The 23327-nt window shown below is 44.9% G+C and overlaps 1 protein-coding gene across 1 annotated transcript in view; it reads right to left on the bottom strand.

Annotated features, from left to right (window-relative positions):
* The window catches only part of DGAT2L6 (diacylglycerol O-acyltransferase 2 like 6), a 33599-nt gene extending 11840 nt beyond the window's left edge, over positions 1 to 21759 (bottom strand). Inside the window, exons 1-5 of the mRNA XM_002918010.4 lie at positions 21554 to 21759; positions 20656 to 20789; positions 20396 to 20546; positions 15780 to 15897; positions 12918 to 13815 (exon numbers count right to left, since the gene is read on the bottom strand). Coding sequence (XP_002918056.1) covers positions 12918 to 13002 — 85 coding nt within the window. The 5' untranslated portion in view covers positions 13003 to 13815; positions 15780 to 15897; positions 20396 to 20546; positions 20656 to 20789; positions 21554 to 21759. The remainder of the gene's footprint in view (positions 1 to 12917; positions 13816 to 15779; positions 15898 to 20395; positions 20547 to 20655; positions 20790 to 21553) is intronic.
* Between the last annotated feature and the right edge of the window lie 1568 nt (positions 21760 to 23327).

Genomic DNA, 23327 nt, shown 5'->3' with positions numbered 1-23327 from the left:
TGCTGAAAGGAAGAAACGTCCAACCAAGAAAACTCTACCTGGCAAGGTCATCATTCAGAATTGAAGGAGTGGTAGAGAGGTTTTTACATAAGCAAAATTAAAGGATTTGATCACTACTAAGCTGGCCTTACAAGAAATGTTAAAGGGACTTCTTAAAGCTGAGAAGAATGAAGGGGGGAGTAAACAGAAGGGGGAATGAACCATGAGAGACTATGGACTCTGGGAAACAAACTGAGGGCTTCAGAGGGGAGGGGGTTGGGGGATTGGGATAGGCCGGTGATGGGGATTAAGGAGGCACGTATTGCATGGAGCACTGGGTGTTATACGCAAGTAATGAATCATGGAACTTTACATCAAAAACTAGGGATGTACTGTATAGTGACTAACAGAATAATAAAATTAATTAAATAATAATGTTTCATAATTATAATATAAAATATATATTATATATAAAATACTAATAATTAATAATAAAAAATTTTAAGATATTTTTTCTGTTAAGAACAAATATACGATAAGTACTTCAGCTGTTCAGTGCACTGTGGGGAATATTTTTTAGAGTACTGCAGGAGAGCACAGCCCAGGGATGGGGCCTGGAGCAACTGGTGCTCGACTTGGGAAGCATACAGGTATACTTTCTGCCACGACAATCACTGTCTTTGTTACCTTTTTTTGAAAAAGAATATATCCATCCTGCCTAACCCTGAGTTTTCGAGCACCACAGTTGTCCTGGGAATTAATTGCATCTCATAGGTCATCTGACTTCCCATTTCTAAAATGGGGGTTTTAGCTCTGCTGAACACTACAGGTAGGTAGGTCTCCAAAGTCTACTAGTGGAGAATGTTGAGTCAAGAGACTTACTACCATGACACCTGATTGATGTGCAGAGTGGGGAGCTCTGGAACGTGGGGCCTGATTGTGACGGCTCAGTAAGGACAGCCCTGAAATGTCTATGGCCAACCCCTGATACAGGAGTGGCCCACAGTACCATTGAGATCTGCCAGCTGTGGCTGCAGGTTCTCAAGGGGGCATTCCAGAATAGAATAGCACATGTTGTCTGCAGTTCTCGATGATTGAAAATTATTAAAAATAGGGGCACCTGGGTGGCTCAGTCGGTGAAGTGCCTGCCTTTGGTTCAGGTCATGATCTCGAGGTCCTGGGATCAAGCTCCAAATCAGGCTCCCTGCTCAGTGGGTAGTCTGCTTCTCCCTCTCCCTCTGCTCCTCCCCCTGCTCATGCATGCTCGCTCTCTCTGTCTTTCTCAAATAAATACATAAATAATCTTAAAAAAAGAAAGTTATTAAAAACATTTAAAGATATTTAAATTGTGAATCTATTGATAAATATTTATGAACACTGAAACATAGGCCTGTACTAATCTCCATGCATTAGCAATATTGACTGTAATCCTACATTAAGGAAACCACTGTGGGGTGAGTGGTTAATCAAAGCTTGATTAATAGACACAGGCACCATGTTCCATCCCCATGATGGTGAGCCAAATGAATTGGCCTGGCTACTGCTGTGGTCACATGCTACAGGTTGAGCAAAATGATATCATATTTTGATGTGTGTGTGCACAACAATGTGGAAGCCAAAACTGGCGTATTTTATGTAAAATGTTTCTATTTTTTGATTTTTAAGATTTTATTTCTTTATTTTTATTTTAGAGTGTGAGTGGGGGTAGGATCAGAGAGAGGGAGAATCTTAAGCAGACTCCATGCTGAGCAGAAAGCCCAACACAGGGCTCAATCTCACGACCCTGAGATCATGACCTGAGCTTAAATCAAGAGTCAGACACCAAACGAACTGAGCCACCGAGGCGCCCCTTAAATTTCTATTTTCAATTGTTTAATGCTAAAATATGGAAATGTGGTTGATTTTTATGTGTGAGCCTGTATCCTGTAACTTGGCTAACCTCCTTTGCTAGTTGTTGGAGTTTTTGTGTGTGTGTTTTTTTAAAAATAGATTCCTTGGGATTTTCTGCAATCATAGCATCTGTAAATTAGGGCAGTTTTTTTTTCTTATTTTTCAGTTTGTATGCTTTTATTTCTTCTTCTTCTTCTTCTTCTTGTCTTATTGCGCTTGCTACAACTTTTAGTATGAGGTTGAATACAAATGGTGAGAGTGGACATCCTTGCTTTGCTGCCAATCTTAGGGAGAAAGCTTTCAGTCTTTCATTAAATATAATGTTAGTTACAGGGGCTTTTTTTATAGATGTTCTTTATCAGTTTGAGGAAATTTCCTTCTATTCCTATTTTGCTGAGTGGTTTTATCATGATTGAAATGGAAGTTTATCAAATGCTTTGTTACATCAGTTGATATGATCATGTGTTTTCTCTTCCTTTGTTAATATGGTAGTTTACATTGATTTTCAAATATTTTCACTTGCATTCCTGGGATAAAGCCCACTTGGCTGTGGTATATTATGCTTTGTATTACTGGATTCAGTTTGCTAGTATTTTATTGAGGTTTTTTGCTTTTATATTTATGAGGAATATTGATCTATAGTTTTCTTTCTTGTATCATCTTTGTCTAGTTTTGGTATCAGGGTCTGGCCTCATAAATGAGTTGGCAAGTGTTCCTTCCTCTTTCATTTTCTGGGAAAGATTGTGTAGAATTTGTGATATATCTTCTTTAAAATGTTTGGTAGAATTTGCTGTTGAAACCATCTGGGCTGGCAGTTTTCTGTTTTGGAAAGTTTCTTATTTTCCAAAATTAAAAATTTCGTTTAATTAATACTTATGGGTTATCTATTTCATCTTGTGTGAGTTTTGGTTGTTTGTGGTTTTTGAGGAAGTCTCCAAATATCATTGTTAGTTTGTCTATTTTTCTTTTCAGTTCTGCCAGCTTTGGCTTCATGTAAATTGAAGTTCTGTTGTGGGTGCATCTACATTTGGATAGTTATATCGTCTTGGTAAATTGACCCTTTTAACCCTGGTCCTGACTTAAAAAGATAAATTTAAACTTGCACAGCCTCAAATTTCTATTGATTACTTGCTTAAGTTAAAGATGGTACCGATATGAATCTGAGTGGGTCCTTTCTTCAAAATATCTTTGATTCATCTTACCTGCTCACTTTCCCCATACAGTAATAGCTAGTATTTACTGTATACTCATCATGTAAAACTAAGCGATTTACATGTATATTTTAATCTTCATGAAGACTCCATTAACACAGCAACTAATCTCATTTTGTATATGAGGAGCCAAGGTTTTGAGAGGTTAAATAACTACCTGAGACCACAAAGCTAGCTTGTGGGTGAGCCAGGGTTGAGAACCCAGACTGTTTTACTCCAGAGACTGCACCCCTTAACCTCTAAGCTCTAATTATTTTTCCCTTTAGGCAGTTACCAATTCCTGGCAGTTCTGTCCTCCAAACACCTTTCAAACGGTTCTATTCCCCACTCTCATGCTACCACCCAGTCTCAGCCACCATTATCTCTCTCCTAGATGGCTCCCAATGTCTTCTAAATAGGCTCCCTGCTTCCATTTCAGCCCTGATGCAGCTAGCATGTTAATGCAAATCTCACTCTGTCGCTGTACAGCATACAACCAAGAACATGACTGGCTTGTCAAAGAGGCGTTTCTGTGGCTTTGAAATTACTTATTGGTTCTAAATTGACTGTAAATATAAGAATGTGCGCTAGTAAATGGTAATTTACTAATTCAACATCGAACATGGCTTCTGATGTGTCTTAAGGAGAAGGCTCTTAGGGTCTTGTAATCTTGGTTTCGAAGGCACTCTGTGGTGGAGCCCTTGGCCACCCCCTTGTTTTCTGCATTCCACCATACTGTTCTGTCTGTTCCTCCAACTCACTCTGGTCTCTAGCCTCTGGGCTTCTGTGCATGCTGTCCCTTTCACCTGGAAGAATCCTTCCTCAGCTCTTTCCTGGCTGGTTCCTATTCATCTTTTAGGCCTCAAAATAAATGTCACAGTTGAAATATTTTGGAGCTCTCTTTGACTTCTTTCCCTTTCCAAAAATTCTCTCTCTCATTCATTGCCCTGCTTCCATCTCCATTGCTACTGCTATGGTTGAAGCCTCGATCTCCTCTGGTCTGGACTGCAGTCTTTAGTCTGCTCTTTTTGCCTGCTGGTGCCTTCCCTTCTGGTCCATTTCCCACGCTACTGCCAGATTTTTTTTTTTCAAAACACAGTCATAATGTTGCTTGCCTCAGAAACCTTCAATATTGGGGCGCCTGGGTGGCTCAGTTGTTAAGCGTCTGCCTTTGGCTCAGGGCGTGATCTCAGTGTTCTGGGATTGAGCCCCATATCGGGCTCCTCTATTGGGAGCCTGCTTCTTCCTCTCCCACTCGCCCTGCTTGTGTTCCCTCTCTCGCTGGCTGTCTCTCTCTCTCTGTCAAATAAATAAATAAAATATTAAAAAAAAGAAACCTTCAATATTTTCCCACTCCTGGCAGAAAAAAGTCTAAACATATTAGATGTGTTTGGCCCTCCATGGACTATCCCCACACACCTTCCGAGCCTCATCTCTAACTGTGCTGACACTGCTTATGCTCTAGCCCAGTATTTCTCAAAGCATTGTTCCCATACCACTGTAGGTATGCTAGATGGTCTGAGGTGGTATATGGATGGAAAATTATTTTAATGTACAGTGAATAAAAGTGAACTTACAGTAGTGATATAAAATTTCTGTTAAAATACATTAATTTAGGGGCATCTGGGTGACTCAGTCAGTTAAGCGTCCAGCTCTTGGTTTTGGCTCAGGTCCTGATCTCAGGGTCCTGAGATTGAGCCCTGCATTGGGAGTCTGCTTGAGTTTCTTTCTCCCTCTCCCTCTGACCCTCCTGCTTATGCTCTCACTCTCTCTCCCAAATAAATAAATAAATAAATCTTTTAAAAAATAAAATACATTAATTTAGGTAACAGCAATGAGTCAATTTGGGAAAAAATGTTAAGTCATAACAGCACAGGTAGTACTCAGCTGTGGGAAAAAACAGAGGATGGGATGTGAATGGCTGGAATATGGGAAACAGAAGCCCAGCCACTTTATTCTACTCTCCATTCCCTTAACCCACTTTGCAGTTTCACATCTCTGCTTTTGGAGATGCTATTCCTTTATTCTGACTACTCTCTCTTCAACTTTCTGCCTATCAAAATTCTCTCAGGCTTCAAGGATTAGCTGAAATGATACCCCCTTAAATGATATTTTTGGCGTTTCTCTGCTCAGAATTAAGGGTTGCCTCTTCCACACACCCACAGTACATTACTTATGCTTCTTTTTGGTCCTGTTTCATTTTGCTGTTTGTGTAGTTAGTACCTCATATGTCTGTCCCTCGCCCTGTTAGACAGTAAGCTTCTTGAAAACAGCCTTTAGCACAGTGCCAAGCACAGGGAGATGACTCATGATAAATTTTTGTTACATTAAATTGTAACACATGGAGAAGTCTTATTTCAAAGTTCACAGAGCAGCAGATGAAAGCTAACAGGGACAGAAACCAATAATGCTCTTATTCCAAACAAGGAAAGGACTTCTGGGGTTCCAAGGTATATATGTGTGTGTAAGGCTATAGGCAAACAGTTATTTCCAGTGAAAGGAAAAGCCCAGTGTCCTAATTGGCTGGATCCAAACCTTTAGAAAGCCAAGAATGTGGTTAGTTTGTCACAGATGAATTCCTGTGACTTTGTGATTACTTATTAGATCTACATTAACCATAAATATAAGAACTTGTGAGAGTAAATGGTAATTTAATAATCCAACAAACTTGGAGCACACTTCATGTGAAATCTCTGTGCTAGAAGCCAAGGGGACAAGGTTGGGGACTGCAAGGAAGAGGGTGAAGAGAATAAATAAGGAAATGATGAAAATAATGTACATGGTCATTGACACCATGTATCAAGCATTTATTATTAATAAGCATTCAGTTCAGCACTTAATGTACATTATCTCATTTAATTCTCTCATAACCCTAACAGGTAGATAATTTTATGTATGTATGTATGCACGTATTTATGTATTTATTTATTAAGGATGTATTTATTTATTTGAGAGGGACAGAGTGTGGGGGGAAGGGGCAGAGAGAGAGAGAGAGAGAGAGAGAGGCAGAGAAGTAGATTCTCAGCTGAGAGAGGAGCCTGATGCAGGGCTCCATCCCAGGACCATGAGATCATGACCTGAGCCAAAGTCAGATGCTTAACTGACTGGGCCACCCAGGCGTCCCAGAAGGTTAGGTTATTGATTTGTGATCTTTCTTCTTTTTTGATTTTTATTATTATTATTATTATTATGATTTTATTTCTTTGGGTCCTTTCTCTTTTCTTTTTTTTTTTTTGCAAACTTCCTAGGTTTTTATTTATTTTTTAATTATGTTCACTTAGCCAGCATATAGTACATCATTAGATTTTGATGTAGTGTTCAACAATTCTATAGTTGTCTATAATACCCAGTGCTCATCACAACACGTGCCCTCTTTAAAAAGACTTTATTCATTTATTTATTTTAGAAAGGGGGAGGGACAGAGGGGGAGGGAAAGGAAGAGGGAGAGAATCCCAAGCACACTCCACGCTGAATGTGGAGCCCAACAAGGGGCTTGATCCCAGGATTCCTGGGATCATGACCTGAGCCAAAACCAAGAGTTGGAGACTTAACCAACTGAGCCACCCAGGCACCCCAGGTAGGTAATTTTATTATCCTCATTTTACATATGAGAAAAGTGAGGTTCAGAGTGGTCAAGCTTTGGGGAAAAAAAGCTCCAACCTTTCGGAAAAAGTAGGTGGCAATTGTTGAGTCTTTGCTATGTGACAAGAGCTATTTTAGGCACTTTGTGTATGTTAACCTATATTGATACAGGTAGAAAAGAAAGGTTTTGCCTTCCAGGAACTCACATTCTAATGGGGAAGATTGATACCATAAATAATGGATACATTCAAGAGGGTGAAAACTATATAAGTCAGGGTTCAAATGTCATTTTTTAAAAAAACTTTTATGTATTTATTTGAGAGAGAGAATGAGAATGAAAGAGAATGAGAGAACAAGTGGGGAAGGGGCAGAGGGAGAAGCCGACTCCCTGTGGAGCAGAGAGCCTGACGTGGGACTCAATCCCAGGACCCTGGGATCATGACCTGAGCTGGAGGCAGACACTGACTGAGCCACCCAGGTGCCCCTCAAATGTTATTCTATGGGAACCCAAGCAGAAGACCATTCCTTACTACTGGGGAACCTAGAAAGGCTTTTCGTAGAGGGTAAGAATTAAGTTGAATTTTGAAGGAAGACTAGGATTTTGACATTAGTGGAGGAAGATTAGTGGAGGAAGAGCCTTCCATGCATGAGGAAGAACTCAAAGAAAGACCTGTAGGTGGAAGAGTCCCAGGCCCATAACACTATAACCTGCAAAAGTACAGGAGCGTGGGAAGCCATGGAATAGGAGACGGAGTTGGGAAGGAAGCTGGGGAGATTAGGCCTGATGCTAGAGGGAAGATGATTATTAAGAAGAGAGGCAGCATGATCATATCTGTGTATCAGGAAGATAATTTGGGATAACCATGGTAGCAAGAGAAACTGTAGGCAGGGAATCAGCTAAGAGTTGCAGTAATTTAGATAAGAGGCAATGGGAACTTGAAGTAGGTTACTATTTCTCAAACCAGTTTGAAAGATACTATGGAGGGAGAATTTTCAGAGCTGGACAGTTGATCAGATGGTGGGGGGGAATGAATGGTGCCTTAAGGAGCCTGTGCGAATGCTGGGAATGTATCAAAGTCTCTGTGTGCCTAATTTTCTAGGATCTAGTAACTTGTTATTCTTCCTGAAGGTGCAATGAAGTCAGCACCTAGGGTGCCTGTCTCAGAAGTGGTTGTCATTTCTCTGTTGATCAAATGACAAGGTTGGCAGTGTCTTCTGAGGTCTAGTGGTTGGGCTCCAAGTAATGTCAATTTCTATAACAGAAAGGAAGAAAATGAACATCTATTGAGGATTTTTTTGCCTCTTTGGTCTTCAGAATGGCCTTTAGAAGCATATACTATGTTCTGTTTCTACAGTGGGGGAGAATGAATGACTTAACTTGTGAAGGTCACATAAAAAATAATAGTGACTTACTTGCACAAGGTCACATAGCAAGCAAATTGCAGACCTGGCCTGTCTGACTCCTAAGACTCTGTTCTATTTCATGTAGTATCAGAAACCAGAGAAAGAAGGAAGGCCTACCTCCACCTAAAAAAAAAAAAAAGGACCAGGAGAGAGGAAAAAGAACAAGAGGTATACTTAAGATCTCTACTGAGGAAGAAGAAATCTAGAAGAATCATCAATTTAGTGTCAAGCCTGGTCTTGTGAGAAGTAAAAACATGACAAGACATGGCTCCTGTTCTCATGCGGCGTATTGGATAGAGGGGGCAAAGGATATAAGGGTTGCTACCTAACCTATTTTTACAAATTGCTTTGGACTTTCAGAGGTGATGTAGTGTTGGGTTGTCTAGGAAATGTTACAGAGAAGACATGACTTGAGCAATATCTCAAAGGATGGATTGTCCACGATTAGTCCAGCAAGAATGATCAAAGCATCTTTCTAGTGGAGGGAATAGTCAGAGCAGAGGTGAGGGAGTGGGAGAGTACCCTTTACGTTTGTTCTGTGAATAGACTGCCTGGAACACAATCTCTAAAAGGTTAGAGCCAGAGAGAGGGGGAGGGCCTTGAATGCCCAGGCTTACACATTTGTACTTCACTGAGTAGGTAGTGGGAAAACACTGACTATTTTTGAGCAGAAGAGGGCTGTAATCAAAGATGTTTTCAGGGGCGCCTGGGTGGCACAGCGGTTAAGCGTCTGCCTTTGGCTCAGGGCGTGATCCCGGCGTTATGGGCTCGAGCCCCACATCAGGCTCTTCCTCTATGAGCCTGCTTCTTCCTTTCCCACTCCCCCTGCTTGTGTCCCCTCTCTCGATGGCTGTCTCTATCTCTGTCAAATAAAGAAATTTTAAAAAAAAGATGTTTTCAAAAGATTCTACAGGGAGCAAGCAGTAGAATAGATTGGAGAGGGTGGAGAGTAGAAGGTAGAGGGCCAGGAAAGAGGATATTGCAACAGTTTAGGTAGATAGTGATACAAGCCCAGAAAAGAAGAGACCGATGGAAAGCCATCCTCTAATGGAAGCTGGCCCTCAGGGGGCTGTTGGGGCCATTGCCTAATTCTAAGGCTCATGAATGTTTGTATTTCACATCTCCCCCAAACTGTCTTTCCATTCCTCTCTTCTCACTTTCTCCCTCTTTCTTGTCCCTTTGCCTTTTTTTCCTCCTCTTTTCCCCTTTTTTTGTCTCCCATTACTTTCAGTGATGTTCAGTAATCAGCCATGATTCTGAGCATCGTTTGGGAAGGAGAGGTACTGAGGGAGGCTCTGAGCAAGAGAGAGGAATGAAGGAAAGTGGGTGAGAAAGAGGAGAAAGAAGGAAATTAAGAAAGGAGGGAAAGAAGGAAAAGAGGGAGGGAAAGAAGGAAGGTAGGGACACTTTCCTGTATGGAGCATTTACTGTAGACCAAGCTGAGAGGATGGGAATACTGAGGCTTAGAGGGGTCACAATACTTGTTGGAAGTCACACAGCTAATTTTCTTCCAAGTTTGACAAATTCCAGAATCCACGTCCTGTTCACCATGTTTCACGGTTTCTCTTTTCTGCCTTCCCCATCCCCTCAACTTGTTGTAATACTTCTTCCCCAAAACCGTAATATCACTTCACTGTTACTCTTTCTTTCACTTACTACAGTCTGTCTTACATAGTAGTGACTTGTGTATGTGTCCAGCATGATGCATAAACTGTGTATAATAGTGGAAATGATTGCTTTATCTTTGTTCCTAGATAATAAGGAGTTGGTACTTGACTCATCGTAGTCTTGACAAGGACAGTCACCGTCTTGTGATTAGTATTTGCTCTGTAACTACTGAACAGATGTGAATATTTTAGGCACCTCTGTGGGCATTTCACACTGTTAGGTGCTACAGCTACCTCAGTAACCTCCAAGACCCAGGATTCATGTTGTAAATTCTAGCATAATCACTAAAATAATAGAAACTCGATATATAACATTTAAATTAGTAGAGGAAGACAAATGGAATGATAATCAATTTAAAAGAAGTGGAGACAAATGGCCAACAAGCAAACAAGCATATGAAAAGCTGCCCGACACCACTAATCATTAGGGAAAAACAAATCAGAATCACCATGAGATATCATCACATTCATTAAGATGATTCCTGTTTAAAAACAAAACAAAACAAAACAAAAAACAGAAAATAAAGAAGTGTTGGAGAGAATGTGGAGAAATTGGATCCCTTGTATACTGTTGGTGGGAATGTAAAATTGTGCACCTGCTATGGAAAACAGTATTGCAGTTTCTCAAAAAAATGTTAAATGGAATTTCCATATGATCCAGCAATTCCACTTCTGGGAATATCCAAAAGAATTTAAAACAAGATCTCAAAGATATATTTGAACACCCATGTTTATAGAAGCATTATTTACAATATTCACACGACGGAATAATATTCAGCCTTAACAAGGTAGGAAATCCGATCACATGATACAACACAGGTGGAACTCGAATACATGGCAAGTGAAATAAGCCAGTCGCAAAAGGACAAATGGTGCGTAATTCCACTTACATGAAGTACCCAGAGGAGTCAAATTCACAGAGATGGAAAGTAGAATGGTGGTTGCCAGGGGCTGGGAGGAGGGGAACTCGTGAGTTCTTGTTTAATGGGTACAGAGTTGCAGTTTTACAAGACGAAAAGAGTTCTGGAGGTGGGTGGTGGTTGGTGATGGTTGCACAGCACTGAATGTATTTAATGCTGCTAAAATGTACACTTAAAAATAGTTAAAACGGTTGATTGGATGTTATGTGTATTTTCCCACAACTTTTAAAAACTTTCAAAACTACAGGAGAAACAAAACATTCACATCTGTTATTAGTGTTTTCACTGAAGACACGTAGGTGCCATCCTCGGTCCCTGACATCCCCACTCCACACCTCAAGCTCCTCCAGTGCGACTGGAAGCTAGTAAGATGGGCGTGGGCATTATTAGGTGGTTAACCTTCATGGGCCTCTGGGCCCTTACATATTCAGGGTCGGATATGCCTTCTATCCTCATCCCTGTATAGAGACAGTGTCCTTTGAGATGGGGAGAGGAAGAGAGAAAAAAATACTTTAAAACAAATAATTTTGTGGTCAAAAAATGAAAATGTTTTATTGAAGAGAGCTCCCAGAAGAGTCAGAACAGTCTGGGCACTTGTGTTTGAATACCACACAAAGGCTTTCTGGGCTGGGACAGACCCCACCCCTAAAGGGATGAGCTTACACAGTTCTCCCTCTCTTGACCTCTTTTCCCTGCTCTCTAATCCCCATCTTTGCCCACTCTTTCTGGCATCAAGACTTGATCACCATGATGCCAAGTCTTTTAGGACATTCCTGGGCCCCTCAATTTCCTAACTGAGGGCTGGAACTTGTCAAAGCGGTCTGTTTGAGGAAGTTAAAATAAACACAAAGGGAAACACAAAGAAAATATGAAAGACTAGAAGCAAGTTTACAGAAATATCGTTTTTTTTCCCTTAACACAGCTAGAGGCAGGTCATTGATAGACTGAGAGCTCAGCATGATTTGATTTCAATAAGGCTCAATGAGTCATCATCATTTGGGGGTCATAGACCCCGTTGGCAGTCTGCTGAAGCCCAGAGACCTCTTCTCCGAATACTATCTTAAATACCCCAAGTAAAATATACAGACTTACAAAGGAAATGCATCATATTACAACGCAATTCTCAGAACATTATAAAAAATGTGATAGAGTAACATGGGCTTCTTGGCTTATGTATTAAATAATCAGACCTAATGGTGGTTCCAATAACTACTGGAATTTTGAAGTAGTCATGAGCATAAATGAAATTTCACAATGTCTGCAACAACGGGCACATGAAACGTAAACTTGTGATGTCTGTTACTGACAAATTCACTGGTGCTGCTAGCAGTTCTTTGGTTTGTTGCCTACATTCATTTTTTCAGTTTGAGGTCAGTGAAAATAACAAGTAATTTTTTCTATCCAAATTCAAAGTCGCCCCCCCCCCCCAGCTCAAGTTCTAGGTCTATAGGTCTTTGGTTAAGAGTCTCTGCTCTAAGGGATGATATAGCCTCCCATAGATTGGCATTGGCTGTGCTCAGGATGGCATTTCTCCCCATCCGGTTTCCAAGCTTGGTCCTTGTAATTGACTGTCCACAAAGTCCTGGCTTCTGGCTGGGAAAAGCAGAGCAGAGAGCTCTCAACCCGTTTGCCCAGCACTGGTAATTGCCATGCTTTGAGTCCACTGCACAACTGGCCCTTTATTAAAATTCTGTCTAATGAGTCACTCAGACAGCTTCCAGACTTCCCAGAATTTTCTCAGCAAAGTTTTATACTGGAAAATCACCTTATGCCTACCTAGTAACACCAACTCTGCAAGCCACCACCACCTCCACCTCCATCCCTGAATAGGACTCTTTTTGGCTAGTTCAGAGGGGGTGGGCAGGGGGATGGGCTAAATGGGTGATGGGTATTAAGGAGGGCATTTGTTGGGATGAGCACTGGGTGTCGCATGTAAGTGACGAATCCCTAAATTCTACTCCCGAAATTAATATTACCCTCTGTGCTAACTACCTGGGATTTAAATGAAGACTTGAAATAAAAAAAGAGGGGGCAGTCCTGAGAAGGCTGTGGTGATCTTTAAACCAGAGTACCCACAGCCTCACTCATGGCCCTTGTGCCCCTCCATTGCAAAGAGAGAAATCTAATAAACTCAACAGTAGCCCCCTCTCTCTGCGTGGAGAGGCACAGTCCTTCCCAGAAAGAGGGGACCAACCAAATAATCTTTGGAGCCTTCTTCATCTGGAGTTCCTGGCCTCTTTCTTGGTCTGTTCCCATGTGCTCTCCAGCCCTTGGGATTCACTCACCTAAAAATATGTAGACTGGGATCCACTGCAAAACAGACAGGGTTTGGAGGCATTCCTGAAGATCTAGTCTGGAGAGGAAGGCCATGACTCTGGTGCTCTTCTGTTGTGCCAAGAAGCCCAAACAGAATGCCAGCACCTCTTAGGCTGGGCTGATTATAGGTGTTTTGCTCTAGTCTCTTTGAGTCCTTTTAGCTGCTTAAGATTTTAGGCTTGACCTAACCTTTATTCCAGTCTTCCCTGTTGTCGGCCCTGGCCCCGCCCCAAGCTTCCTACACACACCAGGTTTCAGATCATCCCATCTAATCTAATATCTCTCTAATATATAGCCTTGCTCCATGTGTGCTCCATTGCAATGAGGCAGATATGGCCTTGAGGTGCTTCTGGCTGTGTGTGGGGAAGTCCCTGATAAATGAGTACAGGAAAAGACAATGGTTAAGACCTCAGATAAGACCTTTGAAAAGCAACCTTTCCCCGCTTGAGAAAGGAGACCTGGTAACAATACTTGTTTCTGCCCTAAAGGCTGCTCCCTGGCTCTTGCTCTCTTCTGCGGAGACCTACCCAGTCAACCTGGGCCTTTTTCTGCACAGATGTCTAGACTTCTCAGATCCGTCCTGATGCCTCTATTCCCAGGGGCTCTGTACCAGCAGCCAGATACCATGTGCTAGAGTGGACGAAGCATTATACAGAGAGCAGACTCAGGCTCCAGGCCCGCCTCCACCATGTTATTCCCATGACATCTTTGCCAATTACTCCATCTCTCTAGATCTCGGTTCAAGCATTCGTTGTTGGAAGGCAGTGTAGTGGTTAGGGACATGGATTTGAGAGCCGGGTAGCTGGGGTTCAAATCTCAGCTCTGCTGCTTACAAGTTGGCGAACTTCTGTGCCTTGGTTTCCCCATCTGTAAAACAGGGATAATGATAGTACCTACTTCATAGGGCTTTTCTGAGGATTAGGTGAGTGAATGAATGTAAAGGGCTTAGCATAACGCCTGGCACACAGTAGGCACTGTGTGTTTCCTGGTACTATTTGTTTAGCTTAGGTAATGTCTATGGATCATCTACTATGTTTCAGGCTAAGAGGCCTGCTTCTACACATCGCCTTTACAAAATTAAAGACTGTCCCCAGGACCCAGCCCTCTGGATGTATTATTTTTTTTTCTGTAAGTATCTATTGAGTGACTACTGTTTGCCAGGCACTGCTGTAGGTGCTGAAGATTTGGCGGGGAAGAAGATGGACATGATTTCTGCCTTCATTGAACTTACAGTCCAGTGGAGGAGACAGACATTAAGCAAAAGAAAATGACAGAAACATCTATGCACTTGAATGAGTGATAAGCGTCTTAAAGGAAAAGGCCAGTATTCTCAGCATAAGGCCTTGAATATAGAAGGTGCTCAAAAAAATCTTTTGAACATAATCAAAAAGGTTGCTAGGAAAATCAAATACAAAAGTGGTATCAAGTATCCTACAAGTGTGAGGAAATATTGATTCCTTAGCCTTTTCCAGGAAGATTAGCAGAAGTCTATCTTCCTCCTTAAACCCCACTGTGGTTTAGAGCTCCCTGATTAGATTAATAAGATTTTTCAGAGTTGGGGTGCCTGGGTGGCTTAGTCGGTTAGGCGTCTGCCTTCGGCTCAGGTCATGATCCCAGGGTCCTGGGATCGAGTCCCACATCAGGCTCCTTGCTCCACAGGGAGCCTGCCTCTCCCTCTCCCTCTGCCTGCTGCTCCCCCTGCTTGTGCTCTCTTTCTGATAAATAAGTCAATAAATAAATAAATAAAATAAAATCTCAAAAAAAAGAGATTAAGATGTTTCAGAGTAAAGCTTAGGGAACTTTCTTGGTATGTTGCAGGGGTGGGCTTTCATTCCCCAATGTACCCTAGATGGCCACCTAGCACGTCACCCCATTTGTCCACTTCCTCTTGCTTTTCTTTCCCTAGCTACCTGGGGTTCTCAAGCTGCTTATTGGGGCTACTTGGCCACATACAGGGTGGGATGTATTGGAGCACGTTTGCTAAGAATTTTCACGAGAGGAGGGAGAGAGGTAAGCATGGCAGGCGTGGGTCTTCTAGGGGAAAGCGCAGATGTGGAGGGCTGGAGTCTCCAGCACCGACAAGATCCACAGTGCTGAGAGTTCCACGTCCCCCTAAATATGAGCTCTGTACCCTCCTTCACTTTCAGATGGGTAAATGGAAGAGGCCTAGAAAGGACTCAAGGTCACACAGGGCACCGGAGGCAGGGCAAGAACAGATCGGTTTCCATTTCTGTCTCCCTAATGTCCAGCTCAGGGCCTCAGGTACGGAGTAGATACCCAAGTAAATGCTTGTGGAACAAATGAAGGTGATCTGATCTCCTGGTTCCTCCAGCAAGATGGACAGGCAGGCCTGAGCCAAACCCCTGATTGGCCACCCTCTTCTCCCCAAAGCAGAGAGCATGCTTCCGAGCTGGTGTTTTCTACAGCCACATGGACAAGTATCAGAGATACCAGGGAATGTAGAAGAAGCAGGAACGAGTGAAGTAGGCCAGCAGACAAACCCTGAACAGGCAGCACTCAGGATTTCCCAGTTACAGTTCATCCAAGCAACCAAAAAAAGCCTACCTGCCTTACAATAAGCAGTACCAAAAAAAAAAAAAGGCTGGCTGAGAAGCACAAAGTTCTGCCAATTTCTTTTTTTTTAATTATGTAAACTTCTATTTCTTTTTTATTATTATTAATTAGGTTATGTTAGTCACCACACAGTACATCATTAGTTTTTGATGTAGTGTTCCATGATTCATTGTTTGCTCATAACACCCAGTGGTCCATGCAATACTTCTGCCAATTTCATTCGTAAAACATTTAAGGCTGATGTGATTCTAACTTACCTCAAGAAACTCACAGTCCAGGGTGTGAGATAGATGTAATCACTGACGCCTGTGGGGTACTGTGAGGCGCACAGAAGAGGGAAGCACCCACCAGCCCAAGGAGTTCAGGGATGGCTTTCTGGAAGAGAGGATGTGGAGGTGAGGGGAAATGAACTAGACGCAAAGGGCAAGAAGGGCCGTCTAGAAAATTCCGCAACTAGTTTATCCAACCAAAACGAATGGGGATCTGGGATAGGCTGGCAAGCCAAGGAGTTTCTAAGGAGCAACAGAAAAACAAAGAAAGGAGAAAAAGGGAAGGAAAAGAAGATCGAGGGGACTGGGGAGCTAGAAGGAATGGTGGAAGTGAGGGAAGCTCAGAGACAGAAGCAGCCCCAGGATTCTCTTTCCTGGATTCGAAGGTCCCCCCTCAGCCTTCAGATTGACTCATTTCTGGAGAGGTTTGGATATCTGAGGTTTTGCCATCACAAATCATCTTCTGATCTTTCCCCTTCTGCCATACTATTATTGGGTTAGGGATTGTGATTTCAGTTCAATTAAAAGTATTTATGGAGAACCTATTTAATGCCAAGCACCAGGAGAGGTACTATAGAAGGTACATAATAGTCCTTCATTCACAACCTTTTTATTGAGGTCCTTCCATAAGCTTGGTATTGTTCTAGGTTGACAACTATGTGTGCATGTGTGATGGGGTGGGGGGGCAAGCAGAGAGAAAAAGCAGCGCACACAGCATCAGTACAGGGATGCGGGCTGTCAGAGAATTACAAAGAAGACAGAGGGGATGGCTAGTAGCTGTGTGACCTTGGACAAGATACTTCTCTGAGTCTCGGTTTCCTCATTTGGAAAAAGGGACGAATCATCTTTATACTGTGAGGATTCGTGGTAATGTTCGTCAAGCTCCTTGGGCAGTCAGTGTCTGACACTCGGGAGCTGCTCGATGGGACTGGTATTCAGCTGTAGGAAGGTGGTATATGTGATGGGCTCCAGCGGGCAGAGAGGTAGGGAATATGATCCCCCCTCCCCGGTGCCCAGTAGACACAGAAGGATGTTTGCTCTGGCACCAGGGACTGGTTTAGTGTGACAGGAGCCTCAGGCTTGTGGAGCGGAGTAGAAGGACAGAAGGCTGGAAATTTTAAGTGGGATGTTTTTCTTACCAACCTCTTCATGCCCAGAGGTCAGGGGGTCTAGAGTCTCGTGAAAGTAGACCCTGGACAGGTGATTCCGAGGAGGCGCCTGTGGAGGGGGACGGGGAGGGGAGGGCAGAACAGGGTGGGTATTTCAAAATCCCATGGGAGTCACTGGATCACTTCTCAGGGCAGGCAGACCCTGGGGGACAGTGGCATCTGGGACCTTGGTTCAGGCTAAGGTGACCAACCATGTCTGTTTCCAGGGACTGAGGATGTGGGATGTTCAATGCTAAAACCGGGATGGTTCGTCCCCTAGTTCAGGTGACTGTCACTATCTCCTACACTTCAGCAGGCTTCTCCCCGCAGATCTCCCTTCCTTTCTGGTCTCCATGCCGCAGCTAGAGGATTGCTGCCAAACTCAGCTATTTGCATCTGCCCAGTTTTAAACCCTCCAAAGTCTCCCGCGGTCTCAGGCAGCAAGTCTGAGCCTGGCGTCCAGAGCCCTTTCTACACCGGTTTCTGCCTTCCTTGAGAGTCTCATTTCCTATCACTTTCACGCCCCAGTAGATACAGCCTCCTTTCCCCAACAGGAAGTGCCCCTTCCTCTTTTGGGCCTTGGCCCCTGGTTGTCTCTGACCAGCCCAATTCCCACCCTCGCTCTCTCTACCCTGCTCTCCCCTCTCGGTTCCCAAATCATGCCTACTTTTGGAAGAGAGCATATCAGGAGTTAGTTTGGGATCGTAGACCCCACCTCTACACCCAGTTTTTTTTTTAAAGATTTTATTTATTTATTTGAGAGAGAGAGAAAGCAAGTGAGAGAGCACGAGCAGAGGGGGAGGGGCAGACTCCCCATTGAGCAGGGAGCCCAATGCGGGGCTTGGTTCCAGGGCCCTAGATCAAGACCTGACCTGAAGGCAGATGCTTAACCAACCGAGCCACCCAGGCATCCCTCCACCCAGTTTCTGCTGCACTGCTTGGTAAGCTTTTGGTATATTTATTTTGAATAGTCAGTATATTCATGTGATTCAAAATTCAAAAGGGGCTATAAAGAATTCAGTGAAAACTCTCCTTCCCACTCCTGGCCTCTAAGCACCCCCACACTTTTCTCCCTCTGGGGATCTTTCATGTGCACACAGAAAATAAGATAATTTCCTTTGTTACATGAGTACAGGAACAAACAGGGAAAATTTGGAAACAACACGAGAACGCTCACAATCTGGAGCTGGCTAAGTAAGCTCTTATTGTAGCAACATTATAGACAAATCTGCCGTCATTCAAAGTCATTAAAATTAGGGGCGCCTGGGTGGCTCAGTTGGTGAAGCGTCCAGACTCTTGGTTTTGGCTCGGGTCGTGGTCTCAGGGTCCTGGGATGGAGCCCCCAGGCTCCATGCTCAGCTCAGAGATGCGGGAGATTCTCTGTCTCCCTCTGCCCCTCCCCCCCCCCCCCCCCCCGCCCCACGCTTGCTCTCACTCAAAAAAAATAAGTACATAAAATGGTTTTTTTAAATGTCATTAAAAGTATTGTAAGGCAGACTCTGTACTCTACGATACGCTAAGCTGTAAAAGCAGACCTCTCCACTGAACGCACTTTGTAAAAATGTGGTCTCTTCAGTGACAGGATGAAAGGATGTCTGAGAGAGAAATGATTGCTGCTTTAAGGTGAAGAGATTCCGGGCTGTCTTTTTTGTAAAGTTGTTTGAATATGAAAAGAAAGAGGCTGGATTGTTGTGAATCTGCCTGATGAAGAAGTGTGATTCATGATGGGAGTCATTCACTCAGTAATTCATTCCGCAAACACTGAATGCTTGCTTTGTCAGGAGGAAAGAGCCGGAAACAATGCGGAGCTTGGAGCTTCTCTGGATAAGCACTAAGCAGGCTCCGGGGACCCTAAGCAGCTCTGAGGGAGCGAGAGGGGTGGGGAGTGCACCGAGTTCATCTCAAGGCTCTTGAATTTGAGTTAACGTGTGTTCCTCAAGAGGGGCTGTGTAGTGGATGGTAAGATCTAGGTCTGGGAGCTGAGCAGAAAGGTTGGGGCCAGCGCTGGGCGTCAGGAAGCCGGAGGTGGGTGGAGCTCACGCAGGGCGGAGGTGGACAGGTAAGGAGAAGACAGGTTACGTAAAGCTGGTGAAGGGTCATTCGGCTAATCTCTCAATGTCTCTGAGCCAGGGCCAAGGGCACCAGGGTAGCAGAGGTGGCATCTGCTGCTGAGTGTGCAAAGAAGGGCCTCAGAGTCCAGGCAGCAACTGTTCCTCCCAGCACTTGGCCTCCAAGCCTCGTGCGTTCATGGCCCGGGTCTGGTTTTAGTTGTCTAGGAAGGCCTTGGACCAAGGGTGGCTTCGACTGGCTTAAAAATATGGAGGGGCCCCTAAGTAAAAGCCTGGAGTAGAGGGTTTAAAAGATTAAAGATCAGGGGCACCCAGGTGGCTCAGTCGGTGAAGAGTCTGACTCTCGATTTCATCTCAGGTCATGATCTTGGGGTCTTGAGATCAAGCCCCACATCAGGCTCCACGGAGCTTGCTGGAGATTCTTTCTCCCTCATCCTCTGCTCCTCCCCGCCCCTCAAATAAATAAAATAAATAAATAAATAAATAAATCTTTAAATTAAAAAGAAAGAAAAAAAAGATTGATGATCAGCTAGGCCTGCAAGGGGAGAGCAGGTGGGCCTGGCATCGGGAGCAGGAGTGTTTCCCTGCAGGTTGAGGGATTGTGGGGGCACCGGGAAGGGGAGGTTTCCGAGCAGGGGTTTCCCCCTGGCCAGCAGGTCTCTGATATGTCCCCCCCAAGGGCCTGTTGGGCAAAACCTAAGGAATTGTTGCTCAAAACTTAGAGAAGGGGGGGCACCTGGGTGGCTCAGTCATTAAGCGTCTGCCTTCGGCTCAGGTCGTGATCCCAGGGTCCTGGCATTGAGCCCTGGGATTGAGCCTCGCATTGGGCTCCCTGCTCAGTGGGGAGCCTGCTTCTCCCTCTCCCTCTGCCGCTCTGCCCACTTGTGCTCTTGCTCAAATAAATAAGTAAAATCTTAAAAAAAAATAGCAATGCTTTGTTAAAAACAAAACCACCTAGAGAAAGGGGAGGGGTTATTCCCAGAGCAGCTTGCCACTGAGGTGTTGCTGCCCACCTTCCTCTGTCCCCCGCGCTTCGTGATTCCCAGGGAAGCGCTGCTGTGGACTGGATGGATGTGCTCTTCAGAGTCCTGCTGACCTGGAATCCAGGCCTGGCTGTACCACCTAGGGCTGAGTGATCTTTGGGAAATCACTTCTGTGAGCCTCAATTTCCTCATTTCAAAATCGGGGTTATCATAATATCCTCTTTGGGCTGTCGTTGTGAGGATTAGAAAGAAGGTACGTCTCCTAGTATATAGCACAGCAGCCATTATTTCTCTTCGAGATACCGCACAGCAGTAGGCTAGCCTCAGGGATTGCGGAGTTGTACTCTCTTTGAGGGATTTATTGCCGCTTGGGACAAGGAGCTGAAATCTAAGACATCGCTCACCATTCTTCCGCATACATTTGGCAAAGGTGGCCTGGCGAGCAGATACGTAAAAACTGGTTCTCCGTTTCCAGGGCGCATAACCATTTTCTCCCTTTGCTGGTCATTTCAGCACACAAAGAAGAGCATTTTACAAACCCTCTTGCTGGTGGTGCTATATGGACAATAGATTGAGAAAGTGTTAGAAGAGGCAGGGGTTAAAACAGTTGTGAAACGCTGGATTAAAAAAAAAATGCATCCCCTCCTCTGTCCCCCTCGCTTACCAGCAGCCTACAGCTCACTCTTATTCCTCACTCTTGTGCCACGTTTTATAACTGTTCAAAGTGTGTTCACATATTTGATTTCATCTGCACCTCTCTTGGGCCTGTGAGGTAAGTAGGGCAGAGGCTGCCTGCATCTGGAAGGGGCAAAGGTAGACAGAGATGGGATTAGAACCCACATCTCCTTGTTAGGGTGTCTGAGTGAACTGTCCCCAGGTTAAGCCGCACCTTCCATGAATGGGTTAAAAACAAAACAGTGAGGAAATGATGTGCAGGTGTTGGGGAGCTGTTTGGGCCCGGAGACAATGGTAACAACACCAGCTTGCCCTAGAGCGTCCAATGGTGATGGATGGCCCTTGTGCTGTCGAGCAAGCTGGAGACCCAGAGTAAGCAGGGAGGACTGTGGAGCTCGGGGCGGGGGCGGGGTACAGAGAGGTGGATTTAGTTCCAAAAGGTTCCCCCTTTGCAGGTTGTTTTAAATGACATGAGTGACCTGGGTGACCAGGGTAGCCTGGGGTCACTCTGGACCCTTGACACCAACCTCTTGGCCTTGCCATCGGCTCTTTCAGTCCCCGGCCCTCTCTTTCTCACCGGGACGTTGGGAGGAACAAGAGTGAAAGGGACAAACGGCCGCAGAATGGCACGAAAAGGCAGTGCTAGGCCTTCGCCTTTAAAAAATCGATTTGGCCTCCCGGGAGCGCTATTGAGGACAAACATTTTGGCGACACTGAGAGGTTTTGCACCATGGACTTCTTGGCTGCGTGGCTGAGCCGTTTTTTCCTGAGCCCGCTTCCTTCCTCATAAAATGAAGAGAGCATCTCCTGCTTGACAGGTTGTCAGGACGAGACAAGCAGCTTTTGTGAAGGAGGGCGTTTGGTAAACTATGAAGCTGTGTTACTACCTGGTGAACTCCCGGCCGGGAGCCCGCCAAAGCCAGCTCTCTCTAGGACCCTGAAAGACCCAGCGGCGGTGGGCGCGGAGAAGGTGGTTCTTTTTTCGGGCTGCGGGTGCGGCGGAGGAAAATGGAGGAAGATGGGCTGGCTCACCGCCTCTGTCTTCCTACCCCCCAGCTGAGGGGGAAATGGCGGGGGAGCTGGCGTAACCTTTTACTTTGGTGAGTCAGCTAAGAAGGAATTTCCAGAGCTCCAATGATGTATAAGTGGTGGTTTGAGTTTGGAGTTTTAAAGCTGCTCCCTCCCTTTTAAGCAGCTTTAAGAGGCACACAAGCACAAAGCAACTGGGAAGCAAATGGAAAATGACAGAAGCCCCGCTTCCTAGTATGAACTTGAGGAAATCAGCTTCCCGGGGCCTGTTTTTCTCTCCTGTAAAGTGGGGACAATGCTCCCTGTTTCGCAGGGTCATTGCCATTCCCAGTATGTGGAAGGGCTGGGTTCCGGGCCCGATACCTGTCCCTTTCCTTTCCTTTCCCTTCCTCAGGGACAGACCGTGATCACTGAGCTTGAAGCGGCTCCAGTCTGTTCCAGTGGCCGCCACTACTGAACGACCCCCAGCCGCGGCTCATCCCCTGACAGGGAGGCAACAGGAGCAGTTTGGAGAAATTGTATCGCCCAAGATCACACAGCTTGCAATTTGTAAAGCCAGGATTCAAACCCGCCTCGTCCAGGCTACCTCCTAGGAATCAAGAATATGTGAGGGGGCTTAATCGAGCTGGATCTTCTGGAAGGCCCATCTTTAAATAGAACTCGGACCAAGGGGGTAACCCCAACCTGGCCCATTTTAAGAATGAACTCAAGGTGGAGTTTCAAGGGCAGGAAATAGGCCATCACGACAGGAAACCTGGCAGTAATTGGAAGAGAGCTAAAAGTGAATGCTTCCCAAATCCTTGGGGGAACTTAATCTGTGCTCTAGCAGTTTCAGGAGCTTATGTTGTGAGGGTAAGGGGGGTCCTCTACTAAACAGTATACAAATAGATTACTGGTAGTCTTCTGTCCTCTCTCACTAAACACGACCTACTCATCGCCTGACCGCCCTCCACTCGCCACCCCGTAAACAAGAGGGACTTGAGTCTCCTGTTCAAACCTAAGCTAGACTGCAGAGGCTAGAATAGGAAGGCTGCGTCATCTTCCTCTTAAAAGAAAACCTAAGGGGCGCCTGGGTGGCTCAGTCGGTTAGGTGTCTGCGTTCTGCCCAGGTCACAATCTCGGGGTCCTGGGATTGAGCCCTGCAATGGGGAGTCTGCTTCTCCCTCTCCCTCTGTCCCTCCCCCCTGCTTGTTCTCTCTCTCTCAAAAGCTTAAAACAAAAACAAAAACCTAAGTGTGCCTAAGCCACATAGAACAAAGGCGTCTTTTCTACACGGATCACGTTTCAACACATGGCTGCTTTTGTAGGCTATCAACCCAAGAGCTGAGGACTTCTACCACAGAAAGTAGGAACCCTCCCATGTCATCTGTGCCATCTCCTCCCTCCGCACCCAGTTACTGGCATGGCTGCAAGCACCTTCCTACCCAAGATGACTGCCATGGCCCATCTCCCATCTTTCTCTGTGCGGGCTATGGCGCAGCACAGGCAACCGGGGCCAGGACGGTCTTCCGACTGCCCGCTTAGAGCTAGGCCACAGCCCGAGCTGCTCTTCACCTTGAGGGTTATGGCAAATAGTTCCAGGAGAGTCAAGGTCCCGGCCCCACTGCACACATAAGGATGACTCTCGCGGCC

The sequence above is a fragment of the Ailuropoda melanoleuca genome, chromosome X, assembly GCF_002007445.2.
Source record: "Ailuropoda melanoleuca isolate Jingjing chromosome X, ASM200744v2, whole genome shotgun sequence".
NCBI lineage: Eukaryota > Metazoa > Chordata > Mammalia > Carnivora > Ursidae > Ailuropoda > Ailuropoda melanoleuca.
Note: the sequence above shows the minus strand (reverse complement) of the source record. Positions and strands in the feature narration are given on the sequence as shown.